The sequence below is a fragment of the Trichechus manatus genome, unplaced genomic scaffold (genome assembly GCF_000243295.1).
Source record: "Trichechus manatus latirostris isolate Lorelei unplaced genomic scaffold, TriManLat1.0 scaffold00208, whole genome shotgun sequence".
NCBI classification, from domain to species: domain Eukaryota; kingdom Metazoa; phylum Chordata; class Mammalia; order Sirenia; family Trichechidae; genus Trichechus; species Trichechus manatus.
Window position 1 is genome coordinate 359,563 of NW_004444144.1, and position 21,718 is coordinate 381,280.

Consider the following 21,718-nt stretch of genomic DNA (forward strand, 5'->3'; position numbering starts at 1 on the left):
CCGCTCTTCCCCAGTTGTCTTTTGAGTGCCTTCCAATCTGGGGTCTTATCTTCCAGCACTATATCAAACAATGTTCTGCTGCTATTCATAAGCTTTTCACTGGCTAATTCTTTTCAGAAGTAGACTCCCGGGTCCTGCTTCCTAGTCTGTCTTAGTCTGGAATCTCAGCTGAAACTTGTCTGTCATGGGTGACCCTGCTGGTATCTGAATACCAGTAGAATAGCTTCTAGAATCACAGCAACACACAAGCCCCCACAGTATGACTACTTCACCTACAACCCAAAAAATATTCATATCCAAAAGAAGTTAAGAAGAAAATGCCTATCAATCAATGAGACAGACAACAAAACAGAAAATAATAGCCAAAAGATGAATAAGAAATTCACAAAAGGGGGAAACTGTAATGGTCAGACATATGAAAAGATGTTCAACCGCAAGGATTGCAAATTAAATACAACTATTTCACATCCACCTGATTAATTAAAAATTTTAAAGTCTGATAATACCAACTGTAGGTGAGAATTGAGGAAACAGAATTGTTATACATGTTTGGTAGGACTGCAAATTGGTATAACTCCTTTAGGAACAATTTGGCAATACCTAGTAAAGCTAATGATGAGGCACACACCCTATGATGAAACAGTCCCATATTCAGCCATGTGTCACACAGCAGTGCTTTGCAAACTGAAGGATGGGAAATAAATTTGGTAGTGTGTCATAATCAGCATTTTGTTGATACACTCTACATTTTTAGACATTGTGTTATCTTCTCCCTAAGATTTTCATATCTCTACTTTGGTTTTCAAAGCTAAGATAAAGGTAGGTTGTGCCAGATTACACAAAGGCTAAAAGAAAATAATAATAAAAATTTTAAAACTTAAAATGCACACTGATGAGTATCTACATTATAAACAAAGGGGAGTAATTTGGCATAGTCAAGAGATATCCCAAGCCCCTCTGATGGTCTTCTAAGACCCTTAAAATGTTCCATAATCTAACCATCTGTCACATTTGCATCCCTTTCTCCCATTACTATTTTACACACCTTTTTAGTCTAGTCAATCTGCTTCCCCCACTGCCTCATCTGAACAGAACATTATTTGAGTGACTATTTTATTAATTCTCCCAAGGATGATACATAATTCTTACCATTCTAGCTACATAGGAGAGAACTAATTCATATATAGAGTGGGTGTCTTAGGAAACTAGTTGTCAAGGAACCCAATTGACAAAGGCTCTCTGAAGTCTTAAGATCAGTGTTTTAAAACCACCTCTGCCATTCACTTACTGTCTCTGTGATTTCAGGCAGGTTACTTAATCTAAGGTCTCAGTTTTTACATCTGTATCTGGGGACAATAATTCTGACCTAATGAAGTGCTGAACAAGATCACAGAGGCAAAGCTGGACCCTGGCAATCAGGTCAACAAATAATTATCATTATCAACAAAATAATGTACTCTCATTCTATTCAGAGCGGGAATAATGAAAACATAGGCCCATAGATCAGAGCTAATGATGCAATTGTGACAGATGGCAGAGAAAGTATAAATCAACTCATCTCCTCTGTGGTGAAGGATCTTCAGACTCAAAAGGGCAGAACCAACACTGTTTCGCAGGAGCTGAAGCCCAATATGAGTGAAGAGACTCAGAGAGCATCTAGCTGTTTGAGTCGGATCTCTTGGTTCCTACAGAAGAAATCCTCCTTTTTTACCCAAGCAAGCTGAACTCAAAGAAAGGCTCAGAAAACCAGAAGTAGGCATGAAGGTAACTGAGCCTCAAATGATGCCCCCTTCTCCATCTCTTGCCTTTACTTCTCTTGGTACTTGGGTTTTGTTTCCCACAACAGACCAGCTTCTTTCAATGGCTGTTAATCACTCCCAGGCTGACGTATTCCCAGTCCTGGACCAAACAACTGTGGGCAACGGAGTGGTGCAAAGCAGACAGAGTATTAAGAATATGGCAGCTCCTACTCAAACCACCCACCACCCGTCTGTCAGTCTGTCATAGTGTGGTGGGTTGTATGTTGCTATGATGCTGGAAGCTATGCCACTGGTATTTCAAATACCAGTGGAGTCACCCATAGTGGACAGGTTTCAGTGGAGCTTCCAGACTGAAAAAGAAAGGTCTGGCAATCTACTTCTGAAAATTAGCCAGTGAAAACCTTATGGGTCACAACAGAATACTGTTTGATATAGTGCTGGAAGATGAGCCCAAGTATACCAATGACCAGGAAGAAGGCACAGGACCAGGCAATCTTTTGTTCTGTAATACGTAAGGTCACTATGAGTTGGAGCCAACTTGACGGCAACTAACAGCAGCATTCAAAATAAATAATTTAAAAATGAACATTTTTCATCTTGAGCACAAAGATACGAGCTATTTTATTAAATGCCTTGCAAAAGTTTAAAAGTATGGAGCCCGGTGGCACAATGATTAAGAGCTTGGCTGCTAACCAAAGGTCAGCAGTTCAAATCTACCAGTCACTCCTTGGAAACTCTACGGGGAAGTTCTACTCTCCCCTATAGGGTCACTTTGAGTCGGAATCCACCAACGGCAATTTTGTTGTTGTTGTTGTTGTTGTTGTTGTTGCAAAAGTTTAGATACATTGTTTACTGCATTCTCCTGGACTGCTCAGTAATAATTCTGGGGAGGAGGGGGGGTCAGGGGAGTGAGCTTGATATGTTTTGTTTTATTCTTAGGGAACACATTCTTGGCTTTTTTATCATTGTTTTCTTTTTATAACTTTGTCAATTATTCCTTTGCACTAGTTCTGAAAATTCCACCCAAAATATTTATCAACTTAACTGTCTATATTTCCAAACTCTTTAGCTCTTTCTTCTTAATTTGAGTAAACTTTCTAGTCTTTTTCATCTCCTTTTTTTCCTTCCTTAACACTTACACTCCTCTGCTTCGTAAGGATTTATTCATTACATAAAAATAGAATTTTAAAGTTGACTTCACCCACTCTATCTACTCTTTAAAAACACAAGACTTTATCTACCTCTGGTTATCTTTTCCCCTTATAACTCAGTCATACCTACATAAAAGGAATCCCTGAGTGGCATAATGGTTAAGCGCTTGACTACTAGCTGAAAGGTTGGTGGTTCAAATCCACCCAGAGGTGCCTTGAAAGACAGGAATCTGCTTCCGGAAGGTTACAGCCTTGAAAAGCCTACGGAGCAGTTCTACTACGCACACAATGGGTTGCCAAGAGTCAGAACTGACTCCACGGCAACTAACAACCACCACCACCTACATAAAAAAGCAGTTCCAAACTGCTCACCCAGAACTATCTTAAAATATTCTACATTTCACTTTTTATAGCATTATTTCATTCAGTCTTTAAAACAGTCTGCATTTTGCCTCATCAATGTAGATGCTCCATCTAGTGGCAGATCAGTTTAGGCATTTTGGTTAAAAAGCTTTTTTTAACCATTGTTTTTCCCCGTAAAAATTATCAGCTTAGCTGATCTCCTAGTATAGCATAGTGTTTAAGAACACAGACTCTTTAAGTGAGATCTTGTTCCAAACTTTGGTCTACCACTTTCAAGCTATAAACCTTGGGTATTATTAATCTCTCTGAGTCCTGGAGCCCTGGTGGGGCACTGGTTAAGACCTCAGCCGCTAAACAAAAGGTCACAGTTTGAATCCACCAGCCACTCCTCGGAAACCCCATGGGGCAATTCTACTCTGTCGTATAGGGTTGCTATGAGTTGGAAGTGACCTAACAGCACATAACAACAGCGTCATGAGAAAAAACTGTGTAACGCACTGGGCTCAGTATCTAGGACACAGTCAACATGTTAAATGACATGCTGTCACATAGTCAACAAGTGACAGCTATTATCTTCCTACCCCTGATTTCTCCTTCGTCTAATTTCATCCTATTTAATGAGGTCAAGCAAATCCTCACCTGTTTTCATCATTGGCTCCCTTCTCCCTATTCTCCTGCTGGATCAAATCCACACCCTTTAGGTCTTCCATCATTTGCCTTCCCCTAATCTGATCTTTCCCTATGCCTGACAGGGACAGCCACTCTAATCGAGTCAGTCCCTACATCTCTAACGTAAGTCAAGATTATTCTCAGTTGTTTTGCCCCCTTTACCATCCCAGCAGAAAATCACACTTACTGCTCTGCTGCTCTAAATCTTACCTATTCTTCCAAGCCAAATTTAACATACAAACTCCACATACCTGGATTAATCAAAAGCACTTGATTAATATTCCCTTTACTTCAGGGTAAGCAGTATCCATCCCACGCAAACTTATTTAATATTGCCTTAGAATTTTTCTAGCTATTTCATGCGTACAAAAAGCATTCTTAGATGATCAAACTAAACTGTGGTTTTATAAATAACGTGGATTACGTTTTTAGCTTTTATCTATCCCATAGCAGATTTCAGACATTTATTTTAACACATACATACTTGGAAGTCTAAAGCAGTAATCATTTCTATTGACTTTTCTTAGGTAGTAAACACACACACACAGTCAAAAGACTAAGTAAAACACTGAATAAAATGCCCTAAACAGGACAGAATTCTAGATTTTCTAAAAATAAGGGAAGAAACTGAAAATAATCCAACATAGTATATGTGTTTACTAAAAAAATATTTGTTACGGAATCCAAAGGCTGCTGTTTATTTTAAATAGTGCTCTTATAGTGGGCATCTGAAAACAGTCAACATATTTAAGCAGAAATCTTCAACAACTTTTTAAGTTCCTTTTGCAATACTTACAAGCCAAAAAATGACTTGGCTAACACCACAAACTTTTTTTCTGCTTACATTCTCAGAAGAGCAATGATAAGAGAATTTTAAAGGATGAGAAGTATTGAACCATTAAAGGGGAAGAAAGTTACCTAGCACATCAAAAATTTATTTAAGTTTCTCACTCTAAACCAGCTTGCTCATAAAGGAGCCACCTGCTTCTCTGATTGTCTCCCTCTTGTGAGGGTGGGACCGTGTGTCTGTAACATGGTGCTCAGAGGCTGCTGGATGGCATTCCAGCTTACTACTCAAGTCTGTTTGTTGTAGTATTTAAAAGCCTGGTTCCACAATGGCTTCAGCTTCATCCTGTTTGCTCATCACCAATTCATGTGAGTCTGCCCGGCATTTACAACAGGCTGCCCCTAAAGCTTGTACAAATTTACCAGGTTCAAACTAACAGTTGGAGGACTTTACGAGTCAATGGAGGCTTATATGAAAACAGCCTGCACAGAATTCCTCATGTGAGAGACCCATTCACAATGTCTACGCAGTTCTGGAAAAACTGCTTCCTTTATAGTTGAGGCAAATTAGATGCCCAAAAAACTGTGTCTGCACTGGGGGAGAGTACACTGAAACACAGAGAACTGGGCTAAAAGACCCAGGCTTTCCTCTGTGATCCTGGACTATAATTCAACAAATACTTATCATTATCAACTAAATAACGTAGTTTCATATGATGGATCAGGAAACTTCAGAATCTCAGGGAGAAGGGGAAAATCCAAGTCATCTTGTACCTAAACTACTTTCACAGGAACATAAAAACAAGTATTATGAAAGAAACCACAGAAGAAAATTACTTGAAAAAGTCCTTGTAACTTTCTTGTTGTCGTTAGGTGCTGTTGAGTCGGTTCCGACTCATAGCGACCCTAAAAGACAGAGCAGAACTGCCCCATAGGGTTTCCAAGGAATGCCTGGTGGATTTGAACTGTCAATCTTTTGGTCAGCAGCCGAGTTCTTAACCACTATGCCACCAGGGCTCCAATACATGCAAAAATATCCTCAAAAAAGTAATGAGTAAATTATTAGAAACATTTGCCCTCAAACACATCACCAACCGAAAAAACAAAAAGCCAGAAAGTAGGAGATCATTCACTATAAATGTGTTCCCCTGGTTTGATGGTTAAGTTTGTGGTCAACTTGGCTGGGTCGTGATTCTCAGTGGTTTGGCAGTTATGTAATGATGTAGTCATTCTCCATGATGTGATGTGATGTGATCAGTCAATCAGCTTAAGGGGTGTTTCCTTTGGGGTGTGGCCTGCATCCAATATATGTATATACACACGTTCTGGCAAAGCTCGCTCGCTTGTTCTGGATCCTGCATCCGGCTCGTCATCATCTGCCCTCCAAATTCTTGAGACAACAGCCTGCTATATTGCCTGCTGATCTTGAGATCTGATGACTTCCACAGCCTGAGCCAGCAGCCTGTCATCTTACCTGCTGATCTTGGATCTGTCTGCCTACACAGCCCATGAACCAGTGGCCTGCCGTCTGACCTGCTGATCTTGGGTTCGTCAACCCCTGCAGCTATGTGAGTCAGAAGAAGCCTCCAGCCTAACACCTGACCCATGGACTTGGAACTTGCCAGCCTCTACAACTGCGTGAGCCATTTCCTCAAGATAAATCTCTCTTTATACGTGTGTGTGTGTATACAAATACGCGCACACACACGCACACACACACGTGTACATATATATGCTTCACTGGTCACTACGAGTCGGAATCAACTAGACAGCAATGGGTTTGGTTTTTGGTTTGGTTTCACTTCTCTAGAGAACCCAGCCTAAGACACCTGGTATCCATTCTCAAAGAGATACTTGCATCTTTGGCACAAATATATCTAAATGCTTTGCCTCAGAGATTAACCAAACTATATGACAATCTTATGAATATCTGTAATCAGGAGGCAGATGTACTCAACAAGTCACCTGTAGCTAGAGAGGACAATCCTGGACACTTGTGAGAACAAAAGAGGGTTCCAATAATAACTATGACAGAATAATAGACAAAAGCTACGAAATGGGGAAATATGGTCACCTACCAGTGGCAGATTGTAAGGATAGCAACAATCATGAGGATGGCACAGGACCAGGCAGTGTTTCATTCTGTTGTACATGTGCTGGTATAACAGAAATACCACAAGTGGATAGCTTTAACAGAAATTTATTCTCTCACAGTTTAGGAGGCTAGAAGTCTGAATTCAGGGTGCCAGCTCTAGGGAAAGGCTTTCCCTCTGTCAGCAGGTCCTTGTCTCCTTTCAACACCTGTGGGCCCAGCATTCCTTTGAGATCTCCATGTATTTTGACATCAATCTTCCCCGGGTCTAGGAGGTTCTCAGTACAGGGACCCCAGGTCCAAAGAATGTCTCTGCTCCCAGCAATTCTTTCTTGGTCATAGTGAGGTCCCTCTCCTCTCTGCTCATTTCTCTCTCCTTCTATCTTTTGTAAGATAAAAGGTGTGACTAAAGCAAGGGTGTGACTTGAGTAAGGGGGTGACTTGAGTCACATCCTTTAGTAAGACACACCCTACACTAATCTTGCTTCATTAACATATAGAGGTCAGGGTTTACAATACATCACAAAATGAAAGATAATTACATCAGATCACAAAATGGAGGACATTCACAATACTGGGAATCATGGTCTAGCCAAGTTGACACATATTTCGGGGGGACACAATTCAATCTGTGACAGAAGCATACGGTTCTGACTTATCAAAAAACCTGCTGCCATCGAGTTGATTCCAACTCATCTAGGACAGGGTAGAACTGTTCCACAGGGCTTCCAAGGCTGTACTCTTTATGGAAGGAGACTGCCATATCTTTCTCCCATGAAGCAGCTGGTGAGTTACAACCACTGACCTTTTGGTTTGCAGCTGAGCTCTTAACCACTGTGCCACCAGTGCTCCTTAGTTCTGACTTAGGCTGCATCAAATACTCAAGCCTCTCAATGCTACTGCTCTATAGGATAACTTCTAACAGCTGGGCCTACCCGTGAGTGAGACAGAGCCACTCTCTGGATTCCAGGATCCTCTAGCTATGTTATAGCTATCGTTCTTGTGCATACACAGAGCAAGCAACTACAGGACTGTTTAGGAGATGCTTATGCTACAAAGACCTCTCCCAAACATTCTCCCTACCCTCCTAGAAGAAGTTTATAATGTGTGAACAGAAATGCCCATAGCCAGTCTCAATCTCCACATGGCTGAAGTAGTTACAGATGTCACACTGTAACCTTGGGCTACTTCCTTTAGGCCCTACCAGGACCATGAACTCCATGGGAAAAACTGGCCCAGTCCTAAAAATGGTTAACTGCTTGTAAGTTGACTACTAAGTCAAAGACTGCTCACTCAAGAGATGTCACAAGAAAAATTCAATCAACAAACGTGACTAGCCTTGTTGGTTAGCAACCCACTCACTCACACTTAGAAGGCAACACTGGAGAAAAGCAACTAGCATGCCCACAAGAAGACAACAAGGGTTAGCATGATGCAGAGGAGACAGATGCAAGGGTGTTACTCTAATTATCTCACAGGAGAGAGTCACAGCCAGGGAATTACTCAGCAAGTATGAAAAGTTACTTCTGTAAACAAACTCACACACACGGGGTTAAAATTTCTTTGGAAATTTACTCATTACGATCCTAGAAGCTCAAGTCATGTAAGAAGACGGATAAACAGCAAGGCTATAAAAGAAGGGGGGGGTGTGTGTGTGTGTGTGTGTCTGTGTGTGTGTCTGTGTGTGTGTGTCTGTGTGTGTGTGTGTGTCTGTGTGTGTGTGTGTGTTTTAAATAATAGCAATGTGCAACCTGGGTTAAGAATAACAGTAAAACCAAACCTGCAAAAGTTATTCAAAAGCAAAGGTGAAAGGAATATCATAAAATAATTCCACAAAGCTAATGTTATTAAAGTACTGACATCAGATGAAGGATGATGCTAAAAAAATACAAAACACTTCCTTCAATAACGTACCTTATCAATGGCTTTTCCAACTCGAGAAACACTGCTGTGAATGTCTTTGTGGTCCGAGGCCAATTTTTGAACAGTGTCCTTTATTCTTTTACAGCATTGTGTCAAAACAAGAGAAAGTGTCCCTGATAATTCCGCATCTTGGCCTATAAAAAAGGAAAGATCAGTTACTCACAAAAGCAAACCCAAAGATGGCAAGTTTCAAAGAGGCCCTTCGGAACACGGAAGAGGGAAGAGAAGTAGATGTTGTTTTTCATAGATGATGTTTTTCAAGTAAGTACTAAGGAAAGATATCTTAATTTTCTTATTTTTGGAAATAAGAAAATTTTACTATGAAGTAAACTACTTTTCTAATTATTAAAATCAGCATAGGCTGTGAATAATACTGCCAAGCATTTTTCAGAAAATGTCTAAGTAAATAAATCCACTTATTAAACCCAGCTAAAGTAAGCTATCCAAATCATTCCCAAAATATTTGGGTTGTTACTAAATTTCCAAAAGAGATGATTGGTTTAAATGCTTTGTATTCCATATAAAAAAGGAAGTAGAAGCAAAAGCAAACCCCCAAATTTCTCTGTATACCATGATGTGCAGAAAGAGCTGGCATAGCAGCTCTGATTACTATCCTTAGAAAGGGATCTTGTAAGGCTTGCCCTTGGCTGGCATCTGGGAACTTAGATTTGGGAGGGTTCCCACCATCCTAAGAGTGGCTCGCTGTGCCTAGACTGTTTGTGCGAACAACGTGGTTTATGCTTACATACCTGCTTTCCTTATGGGAATCTGGCCACGTGATCAGGCCCCAACAAAAACCTTGGGCACTGTGTCTCTAATGAGCTTGCCTGACAGACAACATTTCACATTTGCTGTCACAATTTGATACTGGAGCAATTAAGTACATCCTATATGACTTCATGGAGAAAAGACTCTTGGAAGCGTGCTCCTTGCCTCCTCTAGAATTTGCCCCATGTGCCTTTTCGTTTCTCCCTTTGCTGATTTTGCTTTAAGTACGACTATATGCTGAGTCCTGTGAGCCTTCTTAGTGAATCAGTTAACCTAGAGGTGATTTTGGGGACCCCCAACACACATGATAAATCAACTAAAAGTTACTATAATTTACATCAACCTCTTTCCTGGTGCTCCAGTGGTGGTTCAGTGGTAGAAAGCTCGCTTTCCATCAGGGATACCCAGGTTCAATTCCCAGCCAATGCACCCCATGCACAGCCACCACTCATCTGTCAGTGGAGGCTTGCATGTTGCTATGATGTTGAAAAGGTTTCAGTGGAGCTTCTAGACTAAGACAGATTAGGAAGAAAAGCCTGGTGATCAACTTCTAAAAATCAGCCAATAAAAACCCTATGGATCACAATGGTCTGATCCACAACCCACAACTGATCATGGGGATGGCACAAGACCGGGCAGCAATTCATTCCATTGTGCAGAGAGTTGCCATGAGTCAGTAGATGACCTGACGGTAGCTAACAACACCACCTCCCTCTACCAACCTTGTTCCCCACCAAGAAAAAGGAAGGGGGAAGAGACAGGGAGAGAACAAATCCAGTCATGATGTCTGTCAATCACCTCATATATGATATCTACATATCCCCGCCTACAAACAACAGGCCTGGTTTCTGAAATCCTACCCAACATTATATAGTAGTGGTTCTTAATTTACATCAGAATCACCCAGAAAAGCATACCAGGTAGAAGGGACAAAAGCCCTATCACAGAAATATACCTAGACTATTCAAGGAATAACAAAGAGGCCAATATGGTTAGAGTAGATTTCTGGCAAAGCAAATAGCAGGAGAGGAGGTCTAAGAGATAATGGGGGATCCTGGTATTGTAGAACCTTTTCAGCATCGTAGGAACTTTGGCTTTTACTGTGAAAGGGAGGTCCACTGCAACGTTCTGAGCAGAAAGGGGACGTGAACTGACTTAACATTTTAATATGGTGGCTCTCACTGATGATAGGAATATAAGGACGGAAGCACGGAGATAAGTTAGGAGGCTGTGGCAGCAATCCAGATGAGAGATGACAGTGGCTCTGCCCAGGACGGTATCTGTGAATGTGGTGAGAAATGGTTGGATTCTGGATATACTTTCAAGGTAAAGTCAACAGGATTTCCTGATTGGATAAAGAGGAAGAGAAAAGGGAGTCACAGATGACTCTAAAGTTTTTGGCCTGAATCAACTAGAGAGATGGAGTTCTCTTCAATTAAGATGAAAAACACTTCGCCCAAAACTAAAACCATTCCTGAGGCCAACTCTTCAGACAAAGATTAGACTGGAGTATGGGACATAAAATGATACTCGGTAAGAGTGTGCTTTTTAGCTCAAGTAGATACATGAGACTAACTGGGCAACTCCTGTCCAGAAGTGAGATGAGAAGGCAGAGAGGGTCAGGAGCTGGTTGAATGGACACAGGAAATGCTGGGTGGAAAGGAGTGTGCTGTCACAGTACAGGGAGAGCAACCAGGGTCATATAACAATGCATGTATAAATTTTTGTATGAGAGACTAACTTGAATTGTAAACTTTCACTTAAAGCACAACAATTAAAAAAAAAAGATGAAAAACACTAAAGGCTGAGCAGGTATGAGGGGGTGATAAGAGATAAAGAGTTCAGTTTTGGGCTTGTTAAATTTGAGGTTTTTAACAGTCATTATTATAGAACGAACTGTGTCCCCAAAAATATGTATTAGAAACCTAACCCTTATACCTGTGAATGTAATGGAATGATCTTCCACTGTTGTTAGGTGCTGTCAAGTCGATTCTGACTCACAGCAACCCAACGTGACAGGGTAAAACTGCCCCACAGGGATTCTTAAACTGTAATTTTTACAGGAGAAGATCACCAGGTCTTTTCTCCCGCAGAGCTGCTAGGTGGGTTCGAAGTGCCAACTCTGTGGTTAGCAGCCAAGTGCTTAACCACTGTACCACCAACACACTGCTGTCGAGTCGATTCTGACTCACAGTGACCCTACAGGACAGAGTGGAACTGCTCCATAGGGTTTCCAAGGCCGTAATCTTTAAGGAAGCAGACTGCCACACCTTTCTCTCACGGAGCAGCTTGGTGGGTTCGAACCCCTGACCTCTCAGTTAGCAGTTGAGGGCTTAACCACTGCGCCACCAGGGCTCCTTAATCACCTTCCATAATGCAATCTAATGTAATATAATCAGTTTTTTGAGGTCATGCCAGTGTAGTGTGGACCCTAAACCTCGTCACTTCTGAATTATATAAAGAGCAGCATGTTGTTTTTGTTGTGTGCCATTCAAGTCGATTCCAAATCACAGCAACCCCACAGGACAGAGTAGAACTGCCCCATGGGGTTTCCGAGGCTGTAATCTTTATAGGAGCAGACTGCCACATCTTTCTCCCACAGAGCAGCTGGTGGGTTCAAACTGCCAACCTTTTGGTTAGCAGCCGAGTGCTTAACACTGAGCCAACAGGGCTCTTTAAAGAGCAGCAGAGACACAGAAATATGAGCACACGCGGGGGAAGACAGATGCCATATGAAGATCACCAATGAACACCCGAGGCTACTGCAAAGGAAGAAGTCGACACAACCAAGACCCTCATTTGGACTTTTAGCCTCCAGAACTGTGAGAAAATAAATTTTTAAAGCCAACTACTCGTGGTATTTGTGTTACAGCAGCAGTAGGTAACTAAGGCAGATGCCCCAGTGGATACATGGAAGAGTCAGCTGGATATACAAAAGTCTGGAGTTCAAGAGTAAGTTTAGGGCTGGAGATACACCAAACCCGTTGCCGTTAAGTTGATTCTGACTCATAGCGACCCTACAGAACAGAGCAGAACTGCCCCAAACGGTTTCCAAGGACCAGCTGGTGGATTCGAACTGCCAACCTTTTGGTTAGCAGCTGAGCTAGTAACCACTGCGCCACCAGGGCTCCAAGGGAGTCAGTGCATACATAGAGAGGTGGTAAAAGGACTAAGTCCTGGGAACTCTTAAGTTTATGAGGTGAAATAAAGTGGAACTGGAGGAGGAGACTGACAAAGACTACTGAAGCACTAATCATGATGTAGGAGAAAAATCAAGATGAAGTGTGGTGTTGGGGAAGCGAAGTGGAGAAAATGTGTCAAGGAAGACGAAGTAATCTACTGGGTTAAATGCACTGCTCTGCCAAGTAAGATGTGGACAGAGAACTGACCACTGGATTTACAACATGGAAGCTATTAGTGACCACGAGAAGAATAGTTTAGACAGTTTCAAGAAAAGAAATCCTAGAGGTTATGCGAACTCTGAAGAAGGAATATAGTAAGGCTGGTCCAATGATAACCACTGAGAGAAGGAAAAAGATAAACAGAAGGTAATGCCCATAAGGTGTCCATCCAATCTGAGGTAGTCAAAATAGAAACTGCCCTTATCCTAAAGTATAGTTGTACAAATTATATATCTGGTGCTTCCAAAGCCAAATAACATAATTTAGGCTAAGGGAAAACTTGGTACTTTTGGAAATTTCAAAAGCTGTCTAAAAGGTATTCTATACCAACTTTGGACCAAAATAGTCTAACTCCTTCAGCACCTCTGTTCTGGCCGTTCTCGATCTTTCTTTACCTAAACTTACCTAACCTCAATGTTCTCATCTCCTCTGCAAACCTCTCTGCCATAGACTCTTCTGAATTCCTAATAAATTCCGTTCTTTCCACCACTCTCCTGGCACTAATTCATTATACCATTTAACAATTTCATGTGTATATGCCACCATCAATCTCAACTAGACATAAGCTCCCCAAGGGAAGACAGAGTTCTTATTTCAAACTGTGTACCCCACAGCCTTTTATTATTTGTCTTGCACATTTGCAGGTACTATTGATATAAATATTTACAGTGATGGTAAATAAAGAGGAAAGAACAGTTAAAAAGAAAGATATGTTCAACAACTGGTGCCAGGAAAACTGGATATCCACATGCAAAAGAATCCCACTGTTCTGGATTGAACTTTGTCCCCCAAATATGTGTTGTAAATCCTAACCCCTATATCTCTGGTTATAATCCCAAGTGGGAATGGGTTTTCTTTGTTATGTTAACAAGGCAATATTAGTGTAGGGTGTGTCATAAATCAGTCTCTTTTGAGATATAGAAGAGCAAGCAAGCAAGTAGAGATCAAGCCAAATGAAAATCGCCGAGAAACAGAAGCTGAAAAGACACAAGGACCTTCCTCCAAAGCCAACAGAGAAAGCCTTTCCCTAGAGCCAGCACACCCTGAATTTCAGATTTCCCAAACACCAAGTAAATCAGTCAATACACACACACACCCACACACCAATTTTCAAATAAAATGTGTTCACAAAACAGTCTTTCCAGGTTTCTTCTCTATTACAAATAGTGACATCCCCCCACCTCCCCCCAAAAAAAACTTAAGACAACATAGGTTAAGGACTGGAATAAGAATCAGGCTTGTGTTCTGACACAAGTCACTTGTGAGCCACAGTTTCCTTGTTTGTAAAAAACTACCCCAAAGATTTGTCAGTGAAGTAATAAAATGTATCTCAACTTTACTATGTACTGTATTTCTATAAAATGCATCTTAAATAAGAATGGGGGAAGGCAAAACAAACTTAGACTTAGCCTTGTGATTCCCACAAGGTTAAAGATTATAAAACCCCTAATTATACCCTGATTATAAACAACCTTTAATAATTAGTTTTAGTGTTTTGTACATATTTTTGTTCTGTTCTTTTCCTTACTGATCACGTGACTTAAGACAATCACGTGTTCAACTATGTGGCAAGATTCACTCACCATTTGGCCCACCTTATACGATTAAGACAACGCTATCATTAAGATTAAAAACTATGTTTCTCATCTCTACTCAATATTTGTGTTTTCAATTTTCTGTCTGCCACTCATTTTTATGATTTTATCAGGAAAAAAACAAAAAACTCTCCAATAACTGACAAAGGTACACTGTTGAAGAAAGACAGTGCTACTAAAACCAAACAGCTGGCTGGTAGGCAGGGCCACAATGCTGTAGCTTGAAATACCTGTTCAGCAGCAGATAAGGAAAGTTCTAATTTGGTTTATAAAAAGCAGTTTAGAGGTGTCAATTGTATCATGAAGTACACGCTGCTCAAAAGTCAAACACGTGAGATAAGATCCCACCCACCATAAGTGAGTGGACTCTATTAAAAAAATGGAGAAGCGTAACACAGAAAAGTATTAAGACGATGATGATAACGATTATTCAGATTTTCAGAGTCTGAAAACTTCACCACCTAGTACTAGAATATTTTGGTAGAAAAAACAAACAGTACTATGTCCCAGAAATCATGAAGACCTGACTTAACATTTTTATGAATATCCTGGGGGAAAGGAACAATTTAAAATATCCAAGTTTATAAACATTGTATATATTGCATATGCACTCTTCCGAGTTATTAAAAGTTAACTCCACTTTCATAACATGGGCAGAGATCTTAAATTTTGAATTACATGGAGCAAAATGTCATACAAGTCTTGATATAGATAAATATTTTAAAAATCCATTTAGAAACATAATCCTAACTATACCTAAATGAAAACTCAGACCCCACAGAGCTATACCCTAGAAGTCATTCTAGACTAATTCCTTAAAAAATAAATAAATAAATAAAATCAAAACAGCTAAAAGATATTACGCATCAAGAAGACTATAATGTATAAAATGCTATGTTATCTGCTCTTATATAAAAACTTTAATACCTTAATTAACAAAACAAAACAAAACAAGACAAAGACAAAACCGAGGAAAAAAAACTAAAGTCAAAAGGAAGGGAGAACTATGATATTTGGATTCAATTAATTTTATTCAGTGCTAGGTGTCTGTGTCAGCAGTGTTCAAGGCACTCTCCCACACGTCTTCAGTTTCTAGAGAGAGAGAAATTTTGGATGAGAGTAAAGAGAAACAATGGATAAAGGGTCTAAGACCAATTCTAAAAAAGTCAGTGACAGGAAAACATGGGCATGCTTGCAAAGTACTAGAACAGAAAAACTTGAAGCCTGAAAATACAAGGTTAGTATTAACAACAGCCCAAAAGGACTACTCCATACTCTGAGTAGTAAACTAAACTGTGGCCTATGAAAGTTTTGGGTGTCTCTGAGGTACCTTAGCACCTAGGACACAGAAGCTACTTAACAGATTTACTTGGAGGAGGAAGGAAAAGGCACTCATTTTTTCCTGGAGGCAGTACATGCTGAAAAACGAACAACTTTTTTCAGTACATAAATAGTTGGCAAATCTGCAAAGTATAGTATTTGGTGGTCAACCCCTAACTTTTCAGAATGGTGAATTCACAGCTAGGTATTCTGCTTCAGAGAGACCACTGCACCAAATCACAGACTGGTGTGCTACGAAACCAAGCATGAGGAAAACAACAAAACAAGAAGGTTTATGTTTAAGAGCTAATTACGTGGTGCAGAGAGCTAGATCAATGACTGGCATGTGGAAGAAGTGCAGGCTACAAAGTAGACTACCAGACAGGAACTGGAGAGAGAAAAGAAAGGGATGTAGGTCCAAGGTTTCAGATGCCTGCTAGATAGTCCCCATTTTAGAAAGCCTACTCATCACTTCCTTCACAGTAAAAATACAGACTTACTTAAGCTCTAGCATCTATCTACCTCTGGAATGAATGGTTGGACCACATAAAGTTTCTTTTAGCATTTAAATCTGGATTCCACATTTAAATATCAGACTTGCATTTCTACCGTCCCCACTCCTTAACTTCCTATTTTCTTCCTGATTCCGTAACTGCTTTGCTGTCACTCCTGCTCAAAACCTTAATCTTTGATTTTTCCAGGTCCCCCCACCCGCCCTGCTTCCAGACTCCAACCACACACCAAGTCCTGGTAGTTCCCACCCTCAGGAGACCCCTGGCATAGGTACCTTTACATTTCTACCACCAAAGATGGGCCCTGTTTCAGCAGATCTAGGATAACACTGTACTTTCACTATTCTAGCTTCTAACCAAACTTCACCTCAACTCTAAACCAATCTAAATACTGTTACTAATTGGTCTCAAAGCGTGTTCCTGTCCCTGCTTGAAATACCCTCTCCCAAAAAAGTCATTCAGTATGTCTCCAATCTATTACTTTTCCTGATATTCATGGCTCTATAAAACCGGATTCCAATTTAATTTTAATTATTTTATTTCATTTCTCCCCACCCTGGTCCTTCACTGTTCCCAGAACCCCTCTTGTATTCCCACTCCTCTGCACCTTTGTTCTTGCCATCCTCCCCTCCTGACACCCTTATTCTATCTCCTGCCCCAACTGTACTCCTACCATCCACATGTCATCTCTGCAATGGAAACTTCCCCCAGGTAGGGGGTGTCTCTACCTACCTCCAATTCTACCCCTTCTTGGCTGTACCACTCGTTCGGCATTTGGCTGATATTAACGGCCAGGCATTAGTCTTTCTTGGTTTGTTTTTAAAAACTCTTGTCTCCCTAACTAGATAAAAGTTATTAGAGGATGAGAACAATTTCTTATCCTTTGTAACTCCCAAAAGATTTAGCCCAGTTCCACATACAATTGGTGACTAATAACTGTGGACTAGGTGATCTGAAGATCAATTAACAGAACAACACCCCATGCAGTTCTTTCTGAGGGCTCCCTCTCTTTACATTTCTCTGAATTACTTCTATTTACAACAACCAAAAGCACTGTTATCTATTGTGCAATACCTTGGTTTTTTTCCCCCCTCCAATGTAAGAGTCTGGTCTCTCCAACTAGTTTAAATTCCTTGAGGACTGTGCCATGTCTTTTCAGTGTTAAACTACACTTATCGTAACAACACTGCTACAGTGATGAGCAGACCACTGGGCAGAGAATAGTTTTTAACATACATTAGGGATAAAGACAAATAAACAGTACCTTGATTTAAACACTGCTTCAAAGACACAGAACTTAAAAATAACAAGTCCTCTGTTTTACAAATTTCAAGGCCCAGTTCATGTCTATTATCTACTTAATTCCCATAACTTTGTGAGATAAGTTATCAGTTTACTAAAGGGGAAACTGGCTAAGCGAGACTGCGTATCAAGTAAAGGGGCAGAGCAAGGACTCAAACCCAGATCTCCTGAGCTCAAGGACAAAATCTTGGGTACTATTCCACAAGTGCAGACTCATCTTCATATCTTCTCAACTAGGCTCCAAGTTCCTGGAGGACTGGGACCATGCATAATGTTTCTTTCAAAAGAAGTCTCTCATCTCCTCCCAAATGCCTTTTTGTAATTAGCTGATACTAAATCTATATGAATTCCTAGATGTAGTAAACCCATCAGAGGTAACACAGTCAGATACTGTGCCCCAGAAAGAGAAGAACATCACTATCTAGGTCTCCATCTTAAGTGGAGATGTTGTTAGGTGCTGTCTAGTTGACTCCAACTCATAGCAACCCTATGTACAACAGAACGGAACACTGCCCAGTCCCGTGCCATCCTCACAATCGATGCTATAAATGTTCCACTGCTATTCGTAAGATTTCCACTAGCCTATTTTTTCAGAAGTAGAATGCCAGGTCCTTCTTCCTAGTCTGCCTTAGTCTAGAAGCTCAGCTGAAATCTGTCCACCAGGAGTGACCCTGCTGGTATTTGAAATATCAGTATCACAAAGCTTCCAGTATCACAGCAACACTCAAGCCACCACAGCACAACAAACTGACAGACACATTGTGGTAAGTGGACATAGACTTAGCAATATAAGCCTTACAGACTCCCCAAACAATGTTCCCAAACAACCATTCTGAGTCCAGCCCTGTAATACCCTAGCCCAAATAAAATGAAGGCGTATTTTTTAAAGCCTCAAGTCCCGCTGGAGATTCTGATCTGTTCCTTGAAGTGCTGAGCTAACACCTAATCTGAGGTGAAGGGCCAGAAGTTTCTGCTACAATTCTACACACTTTTGGAGCTTTCAAAGAAATGCCCAGAGGTTAGAAAGCATCATCTCCCTGGTATCTATCAACTTATGGAAGTAGCATGGGGTTTCAAGTACATAAGCTCAGGACCATGGTTCTCTACCAATTCTCTCCTAAACTACATTTTGGGGACATTTTCAAAGATGCCAGATGCCTTACAGTGAAGAAGCAGGGCCCAAAATACAAACAATTTTTAATATCCCAAGTGAACAGTCTGCTAAAGCATCATTTTCACCACCCTAACAACTAAGAGACTACAACACGAAACAATGAAATCTCTCCATTAGCTCCAGTATCATACTATCATAAGGAGTCCCTGGGTGGTATAAATGGTTAAGTGCTCAACTACTAGTGCTTAACCATTTTGAACCCCTTCAGAGACACCTCTGAAGACAGAACTGTCAATCTGCTTCCAAAAGGTCACAGTCTTGAAAACTCTACAGAGCACAGTTCTACTGGCGAGTTTCTCCCTCATCAATGTTATTACACAGGGTTAGAAAGGACTTAAGAGATAAAATAACCTTAGGAAAATGATTTTATTATGCCAAGCATTAAAACAATTTCAAATAAGATGTCAAAGGTAACATGAACCAAGTTTTATATTTGCAGTCTAACAATTACTTGAATTATACTAACGTTATAGATAATCATTAATTATACATAATCGTTACTTGAATTATTAACATTATAGTTAAAACAAAAAAAAAACCATTGCTGTCGAGTCGATTTAGACTCATAGACACCCTATAGGACAGAGCAGAAGCGCCCCACAGGGTTTCCAAGGAGTGACTGGTGGATTCGAAATGCTGACCTTTTGGTTAGTAGCCGAGCTCTTAACCACTGCACCACCAGGCCTCCAACATTATAGTTAGGCAAGGCAAAACCTGAGAAATAAAGGTTGGGCTCATCAAGAAAACATCTCAGAGAACATCATTATTGATACAACTTGCAGTTAGCTGCTCAACTCTAGTAGGCATCTATTACTTTTGTCAGTTCAAGTTTTCCTTTCTAGAACTCTTTCCTCTTCCTGATGGACTGCAGATCACCTGGCCAAACATCTGACACAGGTGAGCACAGCTCAGGGTGGCCAGAGGATCCCATGCCCCTGACCCCAGTGACTGATTAAGGGGAGAGGCATACGACCAAAACCAGGACAATAAGGATACTCCCTGGGAATTTTGCTGGAAATGCCAAAAAAGGGGGGGAGGGGTATTTTCCTGTCTTTGGGATCACTGGCAGTAAGGGTGACATGAGTGCCATCGGCCATCTTTACCTCCAGGTGTAGAAAGCTCTTCTGAGAATAAACCCAACCACAGAAAACACAGCTAAGAAAGGAGAACTCCCCCAGTCCTGATGACATCCTTTGTGCCCCTGGAACCAGCCTGGCATTAAAAAAACATTTAGTCATGCGTCAACAATTCCATTTTAACGAAAGCTACTCCATCACCTGCAACCAAAAGAGTTCTGAGTAATACACCAGTCTAAATGAATAAGGCGCCAAATAACAAAGAAATATCTCCTGAATGAGCCTGAAAAGGAATGGCTAACAAAGTTAAATCTGCTTCTAAACCCAACTCAAAACACCAACATCAACCTATCATTCACACCATCTAAAAAAGCCCATTTAGCTTGGTAACCGGTTGGTTCTCCTCTTAGAATAATCAAACAAAGTCATCCATGCAAACTTATTTCTGACCTACTTCCCAGGCTAAACGTAGATATCACATTTTATTCAATTCTAAAACCTGGAATTGTTATTCTTTCAAGAGTGTCTTGTTAGTGTTCGGCAAGAAGTTTGGTTAAAGAATGGGAGAAGACCAGGCTACATGGCCTACTCCAAGTACACCAAAAAATAAGGCTAAATAATTGAACAAACCACTAGCCCACCAAGCCTTGATTCTTTTACATTCATTCAATACAATACATTCAACACTGGTACACTGAAAAGCAAAGAACATTTATATATATAACCAGGCATACTTTTCAACACATAGGTAAAATATATGCAACCCCAATTCTAGAATGGAAGTTACACGTAACATGTAACCCTGGACCTCTGGTTTCTGCCTACTGATGCAATACCATACCACAGAGATGAGTTTAAAATGGGACCTCCATAATTTGTTTCTGCTTTCATTCTTAATTGCCTACTTATCTTCTTATCTGTCACCCTCATATTTTAAAAAAGGAAGCACTTCTGCAACTAATAACTAAATTTTCAATGGCTTCTTTGATTCACCAAAAGAGATAAAATAAGGTAAGGGGGCAAAGGTAGGGGCCAGGATTTAAATGAGTTTTACTACTAGGAGTCAGACCATATGAACATACAAAAGGAGCTTTAGATGCTAATACGTGTTGATCACTCCCACAAATGAAATTCTCGTCACCAACCTTGAAACTGAGATTAATACTAAGCCTATATCAGGATAAGTGGAACTACACGTCCAACGCCTCAAGGCAAAAACAAATAGTCACAAAACTATCATTTCTCTGAACCCTTTGGAAAAAAAAATTTGGAAACTGGCATGTCTGGGATGGGCAACTAGGTAGCCAGGAAGTAAGTGGGAGGGAGACTTTTCACTGGTTATCTTTTTCGTTTGTTTGAATTTATACCATGTGGATGTATTTAATCTACTCAAAATAATTTAAATTTAGAAAATTCCTCCAGAGTCACCTTCAGAAACCACATGAGAACTCTCTATAACCGCACAAAAATAACCAAAAAATAATACTGCACACCCTTACTCTTACAAAGATTGTATCTTTCCCCAGTACACCTTAAACATGCCCTAAAACCTTTATCCATTTGTTTCAGCCACATGTACGTCCACCGAATGTAAATTTAGAATAAGCAGCATACATGATTTACAGTTCTTTTTGTTCTCTCTTCCACCACAGAAGTGCTAATGGGAAACAAAAACATAAATATATTTGCCAACAGGAAAAAAAAAAATGTTAAAAAGGATGTAATCACAAGTTAAATCACCAAAATTTATTCACACTACTGATCGGTTAACCAAGGGCTGTCCAAAATGTGGTTCCATATCACTGGTGTGAACAATTTTTGCTGGT

At 40.4% G+C, this 21,718-nt stretch overlaps 1 protein-coding gene across 3 annotated transcripts in view; it reads right to left on the reverse strand.

Moving 5' to 3' along the window:
* Positions 1 to 21,718, reverse strand: part of RMND5A (required for meiotic nuclear division 5 homolog A) — a 69,482-nt gene that overhangs the window by 35,525 nt on the left and 12,239 nt on the right. Inside the window, exons 1-2 of one of the 3 annotated variants that reach the window (XM_023742326.1) lie at positions 10,770 to 10,774; positions 8,736 to 8,878 (exon numbers count right to left, since the gene is read on the reverse strand). Coding sequence is in view for 2 of the 3 variants with exons in the window: in XM_023742325.1 (XP_023598093.1) it covers positions 8,736 to 8,878; positions 9,856 to 9,907 (195 nt within the window). In the remaining variant the exon portion in view is untranslated. Of the gene's footprint in view, positions 1 to 8,735; positions 8,879 to 9,855; positions 10,006 to 10,769; positions 10,775 to 21,718 lie in introns of those variants that run through there. The other 2 variants (XM_023742325.1, XM_004388228.2) reach the window with 2 other exon arrangements.